A 17,554-nucleotide genomic window follows, 5' to 3' on the forward strand; every position below is an offset into this window, starting at 1 on the left:
CCTGTGAAATGCTCTGGGGAGAAAGCATTCTATGGTCAAATAATTTGGGGATAGAAAGTATCCGCCATCTCTCTTGAAGTTATCTAATGGATATTAGAATATTGAAAACCACAGGAGTTCTGCAGTAAAGAACCTGCTTAACTTTGTTTAACCAGGAGTTTCTCAAACTTATTTGATCACGGAATCCGTTTTTATTTTTTCAACACAGACATAGTGCTTGGTGACATACATTTAGGGAAACACTGGCCAAGAGCCTCACTTGTCAATTAAATGTTTCAGTAATAATGTGAAACAAAGACTAACTAATAACAGTAGCTGTATTTCGCTTGCTCAACAATTCCTGTATGCTTAAAGTAACTATTCTATGTTAAGGTCCAATCAGCATACCATTGAGGGCCTGGTGGTCAAGAACAACCCTGAAGTAAGGAAAGATTCCTTTAAAAGAATACAAAAAAAATTAATCATAAAAGAGAAGATTGGTACATTGACTTCATTAAAATTAAAGCCTTCTGTTTATCGAAAGACTCCAAAGAGTGTGAAAAGGCCAACTTTGTACTGGGATAGTATATTTACAAATATACATCCAGAAAATATAAAGCACTAATATTTATATACAAGAGAAAGACAAACAACCCATTTAAACAATGGGCAAAAGACATGAACAGGTACATCACAGAAGAGGATAACCAATGGCCAATAAGCATATGAATGTTATTGACCTTAGAGAAATGCAAAGTAAAATCCACAATGGCATACCAGTACACACCCACCAGAATGACTAAAATGAAAAACACTGACAGCACTAGGTACGCACATGGGTGTGTGGAGTAGGTAGACACTGTGAGGCGCTGCCTGGATCTCCTTTCAATGAGATGATTCCTGCCCCGGATGCTTAAGAGTGCTGACAGCCTCCATCTCCAATCCTTCTGCGATTGCCTCAGCTGCCTCTCATCCAAAGTCACCATGACTGATGGAGGGCACAAAGGGCTAGCCCACTTGCCCAACTCGGGATAATTCTGAGGGGCCATTTCTAACACCCCCGAGCCAGGTTGTTACTGGCCGGGCACTGCAGCTCGATTTCACTCTCCCTTTGTCCAGTCTTACTTCCTACCGCTCCCTTCTACAGGAGTTGATCCCAAGGGCACCCTGTAATAAACATCCGGCACACTAAGCTCTGTTGCAGGGTCTGCTGACCAAGTAGCCCATTCCGCGACCTGTGCAACTTGCTCGTCCTGGTGTGAACTGTCTACTGTGACCTCGCAATACTACTTCTAGATATTTACCTGGGAGAAATGAGCCTTGTGTCTGTCCACCACAAAAAGCCATCGACGGGAATGTCCATGGCAGCTTTTTTTCATAATAGATTCGAAGTGGGAACCATGCAAATGTCCATCAACTGTAGATTGTATAAATAATTGAAGTATGTTCATACACAGGAATGCTGTATAGTGATAAGAAAGAACAAGCTACTGTTATACGTAACAGCATGGCTGAATCTCACAGACATAATGTTGAGACACAAAGCATTTAAACTGCTTTGTTATTGATTTAATTTATATGAAGCTCAGGAACTGACGAAACTAACCCATGGTGACCGATGTGAGAACGGTGGTTCTTTGTGGGCTTACTTGTGGGGTGTGGGTATTGAGAAGGAGTATGAAGCAGCCCTCTGGAGCGACAGAAAAGGTCTATATCTTGATGTGGTTGGTGGCTACATATGTAAAAGTTCCCTGAGGTATAAAACACTTAGTTTGGGGCATTTTACTATATGTGTGTTATAGGTCAGTTAAAAAAAAGAAAGCAACCTCAAACTGTAATAAATTCCTTATTAATCCAATGTAGATTGACTGGTTTGTAGACTAAATCTGGTTAAGGTGTTACAGTCACCTGTGATATTGTCACTTTCTAGGGAAGGCTGGCTGCGGTGGGTTTAGGAACAAGGTCGTCCTGATTAGTGCCTTGACTCTCCTGCAGCAGAAAGAAGGAAGCTTTAGGGCTTGGTGATCTGAGGGGGGAGGAGAGGAATGCTCCAGGTTTCATGCTTCTGAATTAATCAAGACAGCTCCTCCCACTGAGATATCTACCACCAGATCTTATCAGCTGTCTCTCAATCACCAAGGCTCTCTGGGAGAAAATCTCTCTAGGGAGGAAAAGAATCTCTTTTCATGGGCTGTTAGGATAGTCTGCAAACCAAACCAGTTAACCTGCAGCCAGGTAAATCCAGTAATTGAGAATAAATCAACCATCACTGGGCATTTAAACTGCTTTGTTATTGAACCAATTTTACAAAGAAGAGAAAAGGAATCAGATATTTGCTATTTTAAATTAATTTCATTAATATGTCTTCATTAGCCTTGACCAAGAGAAGTTAAATAGGTAACTTAAAGGACTCCCCTGGTGGTGCAGTGGTTAACAGTACGCCTGCCAATGCAGGGGACACAGGTTCGAGCCCTGGTCCAGGAAGATCCCACATGCGCGACGCAACTAAGAGTTCGTGTGCCGCAACTAGGGAGCCCGCTGGCTGCAACTAAGGAGCACACATACCACAACTAAGGAGGCAGCAAGCTGCAACAAAGGAGAATGCTGGCTGCAACTAAGGAGCACATGTGCCACAACTAAGGAGCCAGCGAGCCACAACAAAGGGGTGCGTGAGCCGCAACTAAGGAGCCCACCTGCCGCAACTAAGACCCAGTGCCACCAAATAAACAAATTAATTAAAAAAAAAAAAGAAAGAAAGGTCCTGTGGACTCTGGTGGAGGAAAGGCTGTCCTCCCACCTGTATTTGTCCTCACTTCCATCTCCATTCCTCTCCCAGGACGAGGCCAGCTGCTGGAGGATGGGCGGATTAAGCTCACTTTGGCCACAATAGCCTGCTTCCCAGATGGCCCCCTGCAGGAGAAAGGCCAGGGTCTCCCTGCCCTTCTTTCTTCTCCCTTGTGAAATGAGATGAGACTGGAGGCAGCTCCCCCAGGAGGGTCCTCGGCCTGTGAGCCTTCTCCCATTCTGCTATCAGGACCGGGGAGAACTTGCCTCTTCTCTTTTGGTTCTTCACAGCAGCTGAGGTGCTCTGGCCTTTCTTTGCATTGCAGAGGCAAGATTCAGGATCTGGATTCAGGCTCCAAGACAGAAGTAGACAGAGGTCTTTGGATTGCTTCTCGTTCTAGGCTCCTCTGGCAACCTGAGTCTGGGGGGGTCCAGTCAGTACACTAGTGTGTTGCACTGCAGCTTTAAAATGAAAGCTCCAGCAAGTAATTGCCATTCTCTCACTCTGGTATTTTAGGGTGTGTGTGTGTGTGTGTGTGAGAGAGAGAGACTGTGTGAGGGTGGGTACACATGAGCTTATACCTTCCACAGGGATGATGGATTCAGGGATTCCTGGATGTTTGGGCCAATGCTTTCTTAATGGTACCCCAACTCATCATTTTCTGATATGGACCCAAGTCAAGGAGACTGTGCATCACAGTGCAATGGGGTGGGTACTGTGATGTGGGGAGCAGGGTCCAGGCTGCTGTGAGTCAGCCTAGGAATAGACATATACACTGGCCAGCAGAGGCTTTAAGGAGAAAACTGTCACTAGTTTAGACTTTTTCTTTGGTTTTATCTTTCTGCCTTCTTCTTAGCTCTCTCAAAAAGGTAAGCTTTGAGAGCCAAGGTTAACTATGGGTCTAAGCAAAATACACAGAGACCACAGTGCCTCTTCTCTCTCTCAAGACTAGACTTGCCAGCTTCACAACTGATCCAGGCCCCTCACCTGGACGGAGTCCCCACAGCAGGGTTTGTAAGGCAAATATCTAACAGTATTTTCCAAATTTCACTCCAGATATTATATGAAGAAAGTATCCTGCAGTCAGGTTCGATTTAGAAACACCAGCAGAATTTTTCTGAGCCTTTTCCAAGAAGTGAGATCTATTATGCAGAGTTTTCCAAACTTACTTGATTCTAGAATCATTTCCTACAAAATATCTCATGGTATAAGGCTGCCTCAGAACTCTTGGGTAAAAAGTACCCAAAGAAATAAGTGATGCCCATCGTGCCATAACATCTCGTTGGCAGATCTCCCCCTGGAACCTGGACTCAGAGTCTAGGCTATGACTTTCTCACTTTCTCACCACACAGACGTGACAAAGGACTAAATAAATGAAGCCTCTGGTTGCTTTCACACTTTTTTATTTCCTAACGCAGATTTTGTGACTATCTTCACAGAAATGCTATTGCCTTTTCACTAATAGTACAGCATTTCTTGGTGTTAGTAGTTTCCCACTAAACAATGATTTTTCAATCGCTCTAAGTATATGTGAATCACTCATTTTGTTGAAGCGTCTTAGAAAATAACTTTCTAATCCTGACGTTTTTAATCATAAATGTCACTAAAACCTAAAAATTTCTAATATTTAACTGTAGCCATAGACCTAGGATCGACTCTTCTGTGTAGTGTCTGATCTATACATCCCTCTGCCCCCCTTAGTTTTGCGATGGCCCTAAATTAGCTCAGTGCCCCCACTTCCCACCCTCCAGGGGCATGGCTCTTGCAGACCCTGTAGTTAGCCTGAACGCTTCCTTGGGAAGTAGACACTTGCTCTAATAGCAGAGTCCCAGAGCCCTGCTGTACCGCCATCCATCCCCACCCACCACAGAGACTCCTCAAATTCCCAGGATGAAACAGCTAAGGTCTGTTGCACTGGCTTTAGAAACAAAGCACGGCGCCAGCTGCGGTCTCTGTGGGCTGTGTGCCCAGGACTTTGACTCCTCTTGGCTTACTGAGCATGGGCATATAAGAGTAGGAAAGGTACAGATTACTTAATTCTTGCCAGTAGGCTAATTCTTATCTGCCTTGAGGTAAATGGAAAGGCAAGGAGAGGACTATTGCTAGAGGCTGAATGTTCATGTCCCCTCTAAGTTCATTATGTTGAAACCTAATCCTCAGCGTGATGGTATTAGGTGGGGAGGCCTTTAGGAGGTGATTAGGTCATGAGGGTGGACTGCTCATGAACAGGGTTAGTGCCCTCATGAACGAGACCTCAGAGGGCTGCCTTCTCCCTCTGCCACGTGAGTACACAGGGAAAAGTCAGCCATCTGCAACCTGAAAGAGGGCCTGCTCCAGACACCAAATCTGCCAGAGCCTTGGTCTTGGACTCTGAGGTCTCCAGAAGTGTGAGAAATAGTTGTTTGTTGTATAAGCCACCCAGTCGATGGTATTTTGTCATAGCAGCTTGAAGGAAGCAAGACAATTAAATTGTCTTTTTTATCAGGGATTATGTGTATGTGCCTATCTGTATGGCTGCACCATGCCAGATGTGAGTAATCCTCAAGGAGTAACAGGTGAATGAGCCTGGAACGAGTGGATACCATATATAAAAAGACATAACAGTGGGGAAAAGGTGATTTAAAGTTAGAAGAGTCTGCATCTCAACTCTGCCACTTTTATTAGTTGAGTGACCATGGGTGATTCATTTTTAGTCCTTAGAGCCAGTTTTCTTATAAGCAACATAGAATTATTTATCTTTCTCACTACCTGTGTATGTGTATCTGTATATGCAGAGAAATATGTCTAGAATGGTTTACATCAAATGTTAACATGGTTGTTTAGGGAATTTGGGAATTGGGTGGCTTTTCCCTTTATATTTTGTGCTTTTCACTAATATTTGATCTTTTTTAAGGTAAAAGTGTAAAGCATACCCCAAATACTGTCAATGTAAAATTGTAATCATATGATAAAATGAAATCTTTCATATTTTTAAGCTTTTGAAATGGGAGAGTCTTATAAAAATTCCCATAAATCCAACCAAGTATCATTCCTTCAGTTTCTTTTTTCCTAACTTGTGTATATAAATAGGTCTTCATATTTAATCTTTCCAGCAGACAGTCTTCCTTTTTCTCCATTAATCTTGGAAGAATCTTTAGAAGGTAATATGAAGACTACTGTTTTAAGAAAATATTGAAAGAAATTAACAAACCACCTTACCTGGAAGAGCAGCAGATCTTTTAAAGCCTAATACTTCAAAGGGAAAAACAAAAACAAAAAGCAGGGGAAAAAAGTTAATATGGAAAAATGTAAAACCAGTTTAAATCATCTGTTTAACAAATGAAGTGCCACTATGTTTCATTCCTAGTTACATGGAAACATAGATATTTTGAATTAAAAAACAAATAAGAGGTTAGCAGCTTTTTTAGGGAGTTTGTGACAATTTTCTCTGCTTCACGGGTCCCAGAGGTCAGATGGGGTCCCAACTGGTGGCAGTTTACTCCTTCAGCTATTTATATTTTTATTCATGAACCTCTAACAATCAATAAATGGTACAACTTGTGAGAATTTCAAAACACTATTTTCCAGCCGCAAAGAAATTCTCCCAACTGAAATTAGAATTTGATAGGCTTAAATACTTTACAAATGCTTCAAATGAGATTATGAAGCCAACCAGTAGATATTTATTTATTTTACTAAAATATAGGCATGTTTTCCTTTAAATATTTGAGATTCTGTCTACAGTGCCTCTGTTATAGTCATTCAAATTATTCTTATATTCCAAAACAATGAGGCTTCTAAACTGGTGGAATGTTGCCAGGAAATTTCAACAGAGTTTGAAGGCAACATGACCAAAAGGCACAGTTTAAATTGGCTTAGGGGATGAATGGGCTCCTTATCAGAGCAGCTGAAGGCTGTATATAATTAACAGCATCTGTCAACATTAAAAGGGCTGTATATAGAACAAGCAGGCCCTACAGCCCCACTAAACAGCAACCTCCAGCTTCTGGTACCTTAAAATCCACAAGACCTAAACAAAAAGCCCCAAGCCATGACTAGAAGGACACGGATACATTTTAGTGATACTAGCAGGGCTACAAAGCAAAAGCTAATTAATGTTAATTATCTAGAACAACTCTGTGAACAAGAGCATTGAGATTTCAAATTAGCCAGCTATCATCAAAAATATAAAATACCATTTATGAAGACAACTTTATATTTGAAATTACTGATTTAAAAATCTTTCTCACGTTATTTTAATTTTTAAATGGTGTGAAAATGATCTACTAACCTCCCTTTTTACATGATGAATTTAATTCAATTTAATTCAGCTTGACTATTTCTGTAAGAAGAGTATTAAATTCACTCTATGGCAATTTTTAGGTTTTTTTTGAAAAAATACATTAAATACGTTTCACTCATGAACAGCTACAAAGCAACTAGAACCAAAAGAGACCCAAACCCAGAGGAAATTTCATTAAATAAATTTATTTGTTAAAATAATTTAACTCCAAATACAACTGTTGAATTTGCATTGAGTTATAACTACAATTCATGTTTTAATTGAAATGTCAAGGTTTAACAACTGACATTGTTACAAAACAATAAACTGTTGTTCAATTTTAAATGGTCAGTTGTATTAGAGCTCAACAATTAACTGTGAACTATATTTATCTCTGGGAAATCCCAAATCAATAAGGATAAGTCTGTTTCCAAAACCCACTGCAGTCATTCTTGAAACCCTGATCAAGATTTAAGAGATGCACAATGTGACACGTTAAAAAAAAAAAAAAAAAAAAAAGACCCCCATAGTCTTTAACATTTGATTGGCTAAGGAGACAATTAAAGCTTACCCAAGTGCTAACACAAGACTACTGAGAAGAACAAAAAACTACAAAACAAACAAAAAACCAATGGCAACAAGCAAAATAAGCACTTTCATATTCATACATATAGACAATACCCCCAGTGGGCAACTTCTGAAAACAAACAGCAGACACCCTTAGGCAACATTTCTTTATACAGAAGAGCAAATATCAGTAGTTTTACCACAGAAAAGTGATGGCAACTGTAGCGATCAGAGTCAAAATTTCAGTCCTAATTCTACAAACCAAAGGAGAAAATCATCAAAGCACCTTTCAATAGTTTAAGGAAGATTTTATGTAATACTTTTGATCAGATGCTGGCTTGTTTTGTATAAGTTGAACAAAATGAAAGGCATCAGTTACCATCACTATCACAGCTTAAAAGAACCAAAAAAAAAAAAAAAGTTGCGATATAGAACGAAAAAAACTTTAAAAATGCTGCCTTTGTATAAAAGTAAAACGAGATGAAACAGAAAAAAAAGAAAACCTATCATAGTAGCTAAAGAAAAAGTGGGTCTTTGGATCAAACCATAACATTTTTAAGGCATGTTAGAAAAACTTTCACTTATCTAGTTGCTACTCTGATCAGGGCATAAAATAAATAGTGACCCAAGGTCACCAACTTTCAGCCACTATTATTTCATGTGCCAACAAATTTCATCTTCCTGTTCTTAAGCTTTGTATTAACGTCTCAACAAACACATTCATTCAAGCTGAGTTATATCCATACCAGATGAAATACCAACAGTAAGAGCGCACAAACGTTTCCACATTTCTGCGTATCTTTGATGCTTTGTCACTAAATATTCAGGGCTGCGTGGAAACACTGATCAGGCAGCCAAATCAGTTATTAACATCTTTACAGTAAAAAACCACCTTATTGTCTGACAAACACGTCTAACTAAAACCCAAATTTTTAGATAACCTTTTCCACCTTATATCTTGCCATACCTTTCATATTATTTAACTTTTCTTGTCTGCATAGCAATCCACAATGTAAAACTGTAGAATCTTTATAGATGTTTTTAATATGTAATCTGTTGCCATAAATTGCTACCAAATATGGAATTCTAAAAAACAGAATCATTCTTAGAAGTTACAGGATTCAAAACTCAAACAGTGCACTAACAAATATTTCTAATTCAGTTGATAAAATCATACTTCTTGAATCTTTGATTTCTCCACGTGATCGAGTCAAATCACCTTTTACGTGATGAAATTTATTTCAATAAAACTGGTCAGAACTTTCTGTCCTATAAACAAGGTGCTTCATAATTGGGGATCATAAAAAAAAACTATACTGAAGAATGCAAATATTCACAATTCAAAGACTTCTGACAACCACGGCCTGGTTTTACCCACAGATCTCTGTTTTCTCATCTATGAAAAGGACTATCCACCTTTTTTCTCTCCTCTAACCTTAATGTCAGGTTACTAAACACTTGGGGGGCTACCAATGATTTCAATAATGTATAAAAACAAATAATTTGAAAGAAAAAAATGGTTTTGATACACTATATCCTGCAGTACAGATTCTCATTATAGGCAATTATCTCTGACTTGTGCCAAATTCGTAGGAACAATGAACACACGTGCACACGCAAACATACACTCTTCGCTCAGTTACACACATAAGACCCGAGCTTACTTGCACAAGAGCGTGAAACCAACAACATGTGGGGCGGTATGTCGATCACAGGCTCAGTGGTACTGCAGTTCTGAAGGCCAAATTTATCTCCAGAGGATCAGCTCAAGATACTCTCTTCAGCATTTGTAACTCTGAAGTTAGTTGAAAACCCTTCTGCACTTGACTGTAAAACTTATGAATAGGTTTTTCGTGTGCCTTTAGTCATGCAAATGATAAATACTTTACGGCTATGAAAACCAAAAATGTCAGAACTTGAGCACCTTTTCAAAACAAAATATTCACTCTAGCTTTATTTGCCACTTCAGTAATCAGGGCAAAATTGTTATAAGAAAATCTTTATATAATTCTCCAGGAAAATTAAAGGTTTTTTTTTTTTTGTCTCTTAACTTCCGCTCTATAATTTATGTTCTACTTTTAAGCCCAAATTATTTCTCATGGTTATTCAATGTTTTAAATGCCTGCGATAAAGCTCTGCTATAGAAAACTTGGTTTCGAAAGCAGGTTAGCCAAGAATCACACCACAACCATAGCCCTTAAAGGCAAGAAGGAATTTGCTGCTTTAACGAACGTAAAAATGCAAGATTATCTGTACTGTCTTGTGAGGTTTCTGCAAACGGGAACATGTGGATGCAACATGGCTTCGTTTTCCTTACATGATGGTACTAGTTAATCTACTAGAACACTTCTCGTTAGTAAGGCTACACAATCTCTTTCCGTCACAGTTGCTTCCTTCTTGTTCAGTAAAGTAATAAAGACCATCCCTGCTTAGTTAACAGAGGGTGGGTTTGGGGTTTTAATTCGGCTCAAACCCTTGTAAGAGTCTCCACTTTCTGGGCAAAGCAGGTGATGGCACATTCTAACACTAGGCTGTATTTTTACACAACCTGTTGTGACTTTTGCTCTATCAAGGACTGATGTGTGAGTTAGTTCCGTGTCACAAATTAGGATAACATCTACAATTAAGCATCGATTTTGAAAAACAAATACGTCAGCTGAGCAAAGAATCTCTCCCTGTAATGCTGTTGGCAGGTCAGCTGTTGTTATCTTACTTGATGTGATACATTGGTTAGAAGCACTATCTCAGTTCCTGAAATTCAGTACTCTTGTAGGAAAATATTTCTCCTTAATTTTTTTTTTAACAGAAGACAAAATATTTTAATTGTAAGTGGTCACAGGAATTCTTCTGGTTTCTTGCCCATGATTATTTTTAACATATACCATGGTTGCTTCTGTCAACTCAGCGACAATGCAATGATAGCTTTCAAAGGAGAACACTCTGTAGATCAACTTGGCTATGCCTGAAGCTGCAGGTGCCTAGAGAAGACTGAGGACCACGGTGAAGACTGGAGTTACTGAACCCATATGTTACTCAGAGACATCAACGGACCATCACTGCTCCACTCTGAACAAGGACGGCTATTTCACTGGAGATTCACACCACACATCCTGCAAGCTCCACTGCTGAGCAGACGAGGTTGGTATCACCTACGATTCAGGGCAGCTCCTGACCGGGACAGCCACGTGTGAATGCTACTGGATGTTACACGCAGAACAGCACGGGTCATCCTTGTCGGGCTGCGCGGCATAGTTCATTTGCCTCACAATTTCTGCAAAGAGTTCGTCCACCATTGTTTTACTCTTGGCAGACGTCTCCATGAAGGGGCAGCCCCACTCTTCTGCAAGGGCTCTGCCTTCATTGGAGGACACTTCTCTCTCACTTTCCAGATCTACTTTGTTCCCGACCAAGATGACTGGCACTTTCTCATACCTACGAGAGAATAAACAAAACACACAGATGTTGGAGAAGTTAGCACAAAGTTAAACAGGTAAAGTGTATTTTCTCTTTATTCTCTATATTCTACTACAAATATACTTTTTAGTTACATGAAAAATTATTTGCTCCAGTTGGTTTGACATTTGCCAGAAGGCATTTAGAAGCAGTTCTCATAGTAGGTCATAAATGGGTTTTTCAAAATGATGTTTTAAATTAATCAATTATACATCTTTTAAAATCAATTTACCTTTCCAGATATACTTGGAAAATTATTCTCAGAATCTCAGAATAAATCCCTTTTTATGGATTAATTTAAACTTTTTTCATTATAAGAGATGCTTACAAAAATTCAGATGATGAGGTACTAGCTCTTGTGACTAAACGAATAATTTATAATTTTATATAATTTCAGCATTTTACTATGTTCTAGAAGTATACAAAACTGATCATGTTCTAATAGTTCCTAAATAAGAAAAAAGCTAGTAGAACTCATTAGGATGAAACCCACCAAACACAACTACACTCTATCCCTTCACACAAACTGTTATAGATTAGCCTGTTGAAAGACAATCACGGTTCTTTTCAGCCTGACAAGGACTTAAACATTCCAATCATTAGCTTTATTTGATGTTACCACTTCTTTTCCTTCCTAACTAGAATCAGTGTGCTACAGACTAAATGTGTGTCCAACCAAAATTCATATGTTGAAACCTAATCCCCGAAGTGATGGTGATGGTATTTAGGTTGGGCCTTTGGGAAGTGATTAGATCATGAATGGAATTTGTGCCCTTATAAAAGAGAGCCCAGAGAGCTCCTTTGCCCCTACAGCCAAGTAAAGACATAGTGAAAAGATGACAGTGTATGAACTAGGGAAGTGGGCCCACACCCGACACTGAATCTTCCAGAGCCTTGACCTTGGACTCCCCAGCCTCTAGAACTGGGAGGAATAAATTTCTGTTGTTTAAGTCATGCAGTCTATTGTATTTTTGTTATAGGAGTCAGATGGACTCAGGTAAGGTGTCTATAAGTAAAGATGTTTGGAAAAAACTAATCTAATAGACAACAGATAATATGAAAAGAACAAAGAGGTCCTAAAACATTTTGGTACTAAAGATGATTCTCTCTACAATGATTACTCATGGTGTAAAAATACATGGTGCTACTGTGTATATTGTGTTTATGTTTGTTCTAAGCAATGTTGCTAATACATTTGTACTTTATATATCATTTTAAAGGCTTTTTGTGATTTTAGGATAAATCAATACCTGTGTCTGTACTTACCCCTAAGCAGAATGCATCTCTAATTTATAAAGGAAGCAAACGGCAAACCTGCACACAAGTGATAACAAATGTGACTGGATACAGCTAATCCGTTAGAAGAGAAAGCTACACGGTCAGGATTTACTAAGGCAGGATTTGTAGAGCGTTTTTATCATTCAGGAAACTGAGTAACAGGCTGGCAGCTAATGTTAGTGACAGTACTTCCACAACTTCATCATCCTGGCAAGATGGTTCATCTCTACTCACCCTAATTTATAAAGCAAACTATATTCCCAACAGAGTCTCTCTTTTTTTCTTTGGCACAAGATCAAACTGAGAATGGTCTCAACAACAGGGCACACTCCAGGCAGTGTGCCCCTTAGAAATCTGAAATACACAAGCAACTTAAAAATGAGTGGGGACAGTGGGGATAACAATATCAAAGGTAAATCTAAGATTTGGATATTATCATTTTGCTAGAAATGGATCTGGACAATTCCAATTTTTATCAAAGGACTTTCCACGCATTTACTGTAGTTCAGCGGTGCCTAGGCTTTCTGATCTCAGATCATACTGAGAGCTCTGAACATATGACACAGGAGTTTTTCACATCTTCTAGTACCCTCACATACAAACAATTATGTGTACTCCTTGGCCTCTGGGAGGACAACGGCAGTGAGAATGAAGCTGCATTACAAACACTATAAATCAGTGCTTTGCATACAAGCCCTCTTGGCCTGCTGTACAGAGAAGCTTGGCAAGGAGCTGACACGGCCAGTCCTGTCAGGACAAGGTCAGTTCCTAATCTGTTTTACTTGCAAAGGTATAACTGCATTTTGTTTTTCTTATAAGAGGCTATACATCACTGTGTGTTTAAAACACTTTGTCTAGAAGTGAAGTAACATAAACGTTAATAAAATTAAGTAAAATTTATCGATTAAAGTTAAAATTAATTTCAATCTCTGTTTACAATACTTAACAAAAAGGAAAGTGATAAGCATCCCTTTCTATTATTAATCAAGTGATAACTGTTTTAAGGAATACTTTTTAGTTTAAATATACAGTATAATATGCTTTATACATAAAGAAATATTTCTTACTTTTAATTAAAAACTACAAATATGTGGATTTTCAAAATGTGTAAAAAAACCAAATCATTAACCATTGTATGATACACTGAATCAAGAATCTGAATAAATCTAACAGATTCTCAAAAAGGTAATAACTAGAACACTGCAAACATAGGTCCACTTGCAACAGTATTTAATGATTGTTAAACCGAAACTTAGTCATATCAGAGACCTTGTCCATTATATCACACACTGAATTCAGTGGTCTTTCCTAAAACCAAGATGCTAAAGATGCTAGAGAAATCCAGATTAATATTCTCAGAAGGCTTTAAGAGACTGAATAAGATGTTTAAGAAAAAACGGTATTATGTACATTTCAGAACACCCGACGGTGATCAATTTCGTGGCTCTTTCGGTTAACATAAATATATGAGACAGGATCTGGAGGCTCAGCTTCCAGTCGGGCCACTGAGAGGCTGCAAGGCTGGGCAAATCAGTTACTCTACTCGCCCGTATTTCATTTCCTCATCAGTAAAGCAGGAGTAAGAACATCTGTTCCCACTTAACACACAAGGTTGCTGTAACGGTCACGTGAGAGAACCTAGGAAAAACCAAGTGCTGGATAAACGAAGGGTGGCGTTCTTTCCCCTCCTGCCCGCTTATATGAGACCACGGCCTCAGGAAGTGTGAAGAAGGAGGGGGAACTGGTGGGCGGGGGTGAGGAGTGCGAGGGAGGGCGCGCCAACCTGGGCGGTGAGGACGAGGGCCAGAGGCAGGCCTGGAGTCACAGGGATAAAGCAGCGCCCTGACAACAGCCTCTTCTACTCTACCCCGCCCAGGCTGAGCATCGTAACCACAGGGAACAGGAAAAGCGGAAGAGCCTTCTAATGTGGGTACCTGTGGGGAAGGGGATCGGAAAAGGCGCTGGCTTGGGATGACAGAATTGGTCCTCTGTGTGGAGGAAGGATCTGGAGAAACCTGGATCCTCCTTCAGGAAGATGAGTGAGAAAGAAATGGGAGAGCAGCAAAGGATGAGCTTGACAGAGTAAAGTGAGGCTGTGAGGAAACTGGCTCTGCTCTGCACTGTGGCTATACGGTATATTAAGAAGCAAACAAACCGAAAACGCCCAGACCAGCACTCCAGTTCCAGAACTGCCTCTCGCCAGTGCTGTGAATTTAGAAAATTAACTTAATCTCTACGTTCCGTGGTTTCTTGGACTATAAAATGAGCTGGACTAGCTAATTTCTAAGGGGTTCTTAAGCCCTGAAGTTGAAAGTCAGCACAGACACAGCAGGTCACTCCCAAGACAACACGTATCACTTACTGAGTGACTGCTGAGAGCCCAGCACTGCTCTAAGAACAGCACCCAACGGGCTGAGCTTCACAAGAGATGCGGATGGACGCCTCAGGAGTAAGCCCAACATGCAGGGGTAACCGCGTCAGACTCAGTGGGGCAAAGTCCCCAGGCAGAAGCGCTTTCCAACTTGGCGAGTGGAGCGGGTGCTCAGTGCATTCCGCCTCCCAGGAAGGTGGAGATGCACTCGGGGCCCCGGCAGCTCCATCGCACTGACACCACTGTTCAAACACAGAAACGTGGGATGCTTTTAGCTGTGCGAGCACTGAAGGCTCTACGGAAAACTGCCTGCCGCTGTGTAAGTAACTAGTGATAAACAGTCAATGTGTTGTATATTTATTCATCCATTTATTTAAGGGCCTACTATGTGCTAGATACTATTCTAGGCACTTATGATACATCAGTGAATAAAACAAAGAGCTCTGCCCTAGAGTCTAGCAGAGGAGACGGTCATCGATAATACACCCAAGTAAATACGTAAATTATTGGCTTACTAAATGGTGTTAGGTGCAATGGAAAAAACCTGCAGAACAGGGAGGGGGCTGGGAGCACAGGTGCTACTTTAAACCAGAAGAGCAGAGCAGGCCTTGTTGGGATGGTGGCATGTGAGCAAAGGTGTAAGGGAGTTTGCCAAGCAGGTATCTGGGGAAGAGCATGCCAGGTAGGACTCAGGCCAGGCAGTGTGAAAGCTGGTGGGAGTGTGTGTGATGGCTGGGGGCCCATCTGTATAGCCTCCTGCCACTCCCGCAGCCAGAAACCCTGCAGCACAGGAAACCTGTTCACTTCAGGCTAAACAGAACTTAGGAACCTGGGTGGCAAAAGTGGCCTCAGAAGACAAACGTGACGCCTATGACAGGGCCAACTGGATTATCTAGGAAGACTAGGTACCTGGTTGGCAGGTGATGGCAGTACTTTCATTTCATGCTCTATATTTATAATAGTTTCGTGAGTTGTCTTCATTTTTTCGCTTTTCTAAACACATCACTTGGGAACAAAGGTGAAGATGCAAAATTCCCAAAATACTTAATTTATGTATTATTGTTAACGTTAGTAAGAGCAGAGTAGCACGCTGTCCACCTCTTAAACGTCAGCTGGTTTCTCAACCTCAGCATAACTTCCTTGATGTTTCCTTTGAGAGCGGGATCATGCAGTGGCTTCTGCATCTCACTTTGATTTTTGTTGATATTCTGAGAACTCTTGTTTTATTAACATGAATGTTCGTGTTGTTTACTGTATCATGAGCATGATATATTAATATATAATAATATATTATACATTAATTATTAATAATTATTAATATATTAATAAATAAAATTAGTTCTTTTGAGCAGCTCTGCTTAATGCATGAATGAAACATCAGAAATACTGGTGTGAGTATCACTTAGCTGTAGAATGTTTATGGCTTCTCAGTGAAGGCAGCTTTGTAAATATGAATAGTTCAAAGCATTTGATGTTTGTCAACAGTCTTTATGTAACTGTCTTGATATGGGTATATGTGTACGTATATTTTATTCTGGTTGTGTCAAACTCGGCTGATCACCAAAATAGCTTGAGAACTAAAAATACTGATTCCCAGGCCCGACTCCAGAGCTACTGAATCTGAATTTGTGGGATCAGGACTCAAGACCCTATTAAAAAATACCTATCTAGGGCTTCCCTGGTGGCACAGTGGTTGAGAGTCCGCCTGCCGATGCAAGGGACACGGGTTCGTGCCCTGGTCTGGGAAGATCCCACATGCTGCGGAGCGGCTGGGCCCCTGAGCCATGGCCGCTGAGCCTGTGCTCCGCAACGGGAGAGGCCACAACAGTGAGAATCTGAAGACTAATTGTGGGGTTCAGCAGGGCTTAGGAATCACTGACCTGATCTACTACGTTGTGACCCCAAACAATACTGTATGTGTATAGTTCATGGTTTTGTACTGTGGCAAGCCCAGGATCAATTCATTCTTCCCTGCATTTATTCACCAGTGGTAAGTTGTAGACAGATAGCACTATACTCAGTTCCTTTAACTTCCTTTTGAGGGTGTTGCATTGTAGCATATTAAAAGAAGGCTATGCTTCACATGAATTTTACCAGGCTGCTGTCTTCTCAGTCACTTTTTCAAGAGCAGGTTGAAATATAATTCTCTTTAAATTCAGAAATGAGAATCGGAAAGATTTTTACTTACAAGGTCCCCTTGTTCAACCTTCCACCCGTTGTTAAAAATCTCACCTACCAAGAGGGTCTCAAGGCAAAATCTCAGAACACCTGATACTTTAATCATTTCCATGACAACCTTACCAAATGGTTATATTTCAGCATCTTTAGTGATGTAGAAATCATATCTCAGGCAACCCATTTTGTACTTCCTGTCAGTTCTGTTAAATGTTAGTGTTAAAAAGTCAGTGCTAAAAAGTTTATCCCTATCTAATGAGCTGTGATCTGTAACACCTTGTCCCTCCTTTTACTCTTGAGAACATAGAAATCTTTTCTCCAAAATGAAAATAGCATTTCTTCTCCATCTCCCTGGTCAAATAAGTAACACATAATGATTTTAAAAAACCCATGGCAATATTTAAATAGGTAAAGAGGAAACTGAAAAACATTCTTAATCTCACCTCTATGAGAATAATTGCTATAACTATTTTCATGTATATCGTCTCACTATTTTCCTATACATATCTATATAAATGTAAATTTTTATGAAAGATTATATCAGCTTCGATTTTCACTTATCATGGTCTTTGTATATCAATAAGTGATATACATCATATTAATGGCTAAACAGTATTCCATTTTATAGAGGCTCTATGATAAACATACCGTAATTTTTTTTTTTTTTTTTTTTTTTTTTTTTTGG

At 39.9% G+C, this 17,554-nt stretch overlaps 1 protein-coding gene across 3 annotated transcripts in view; it reads right to left on the reverse strand.

Moving 5' to 3' along the window:
* Window positions 1–1,895: 1,895 nt before the first annotated feature.
* Window positions 1,896–17,554, reverse strand: part of RAP2A (RAP2A, member of RAS oncogene family) — a 49,872-nt gene continuing 34,213 nt past the window's right edge. For 2 of the 3 annotated variants that reach the window (XM_024739677.1, XM_024739666.1), the window contains one exon: window positions 7,221–11,024. In XM_024739677.1, coding sequence (XP_024595445.1) covers window positions 10,787–11,024 — 238 coding nt within the window. In that variant the 3' untranslated portion in view covers window positions 7,221–10,786. Of the gene's footprint in view, window positions 3,185–5,962; window positions 5,996–7,220; window positions 11,025–17,554 lie in introns of those variants that run through there. The other variant, XR_003002500.1, reaches the window with a different exon arrangement.

The sequence above is a fragment of the Neophocaena asiaeorientalis genome, unplaced genomic scaffold (genome assembly GCF_003031525.2).
Source record: "Neophocaena asiaeorientalis asiaeorientalis breed wild unplaced genomic scaffold, Neophocaena_asiaeorientalis_V1.1 scaffold9, whole genome shotgun sequence".
NCBI classification, from domain to species: domain Eukaryota; kingdom Metazoa; phylum Chordata; class Mammalia; order Artiodactyla; family Phocoenidae; genus Neophocaena; species Neophocaena asiaeorientalis.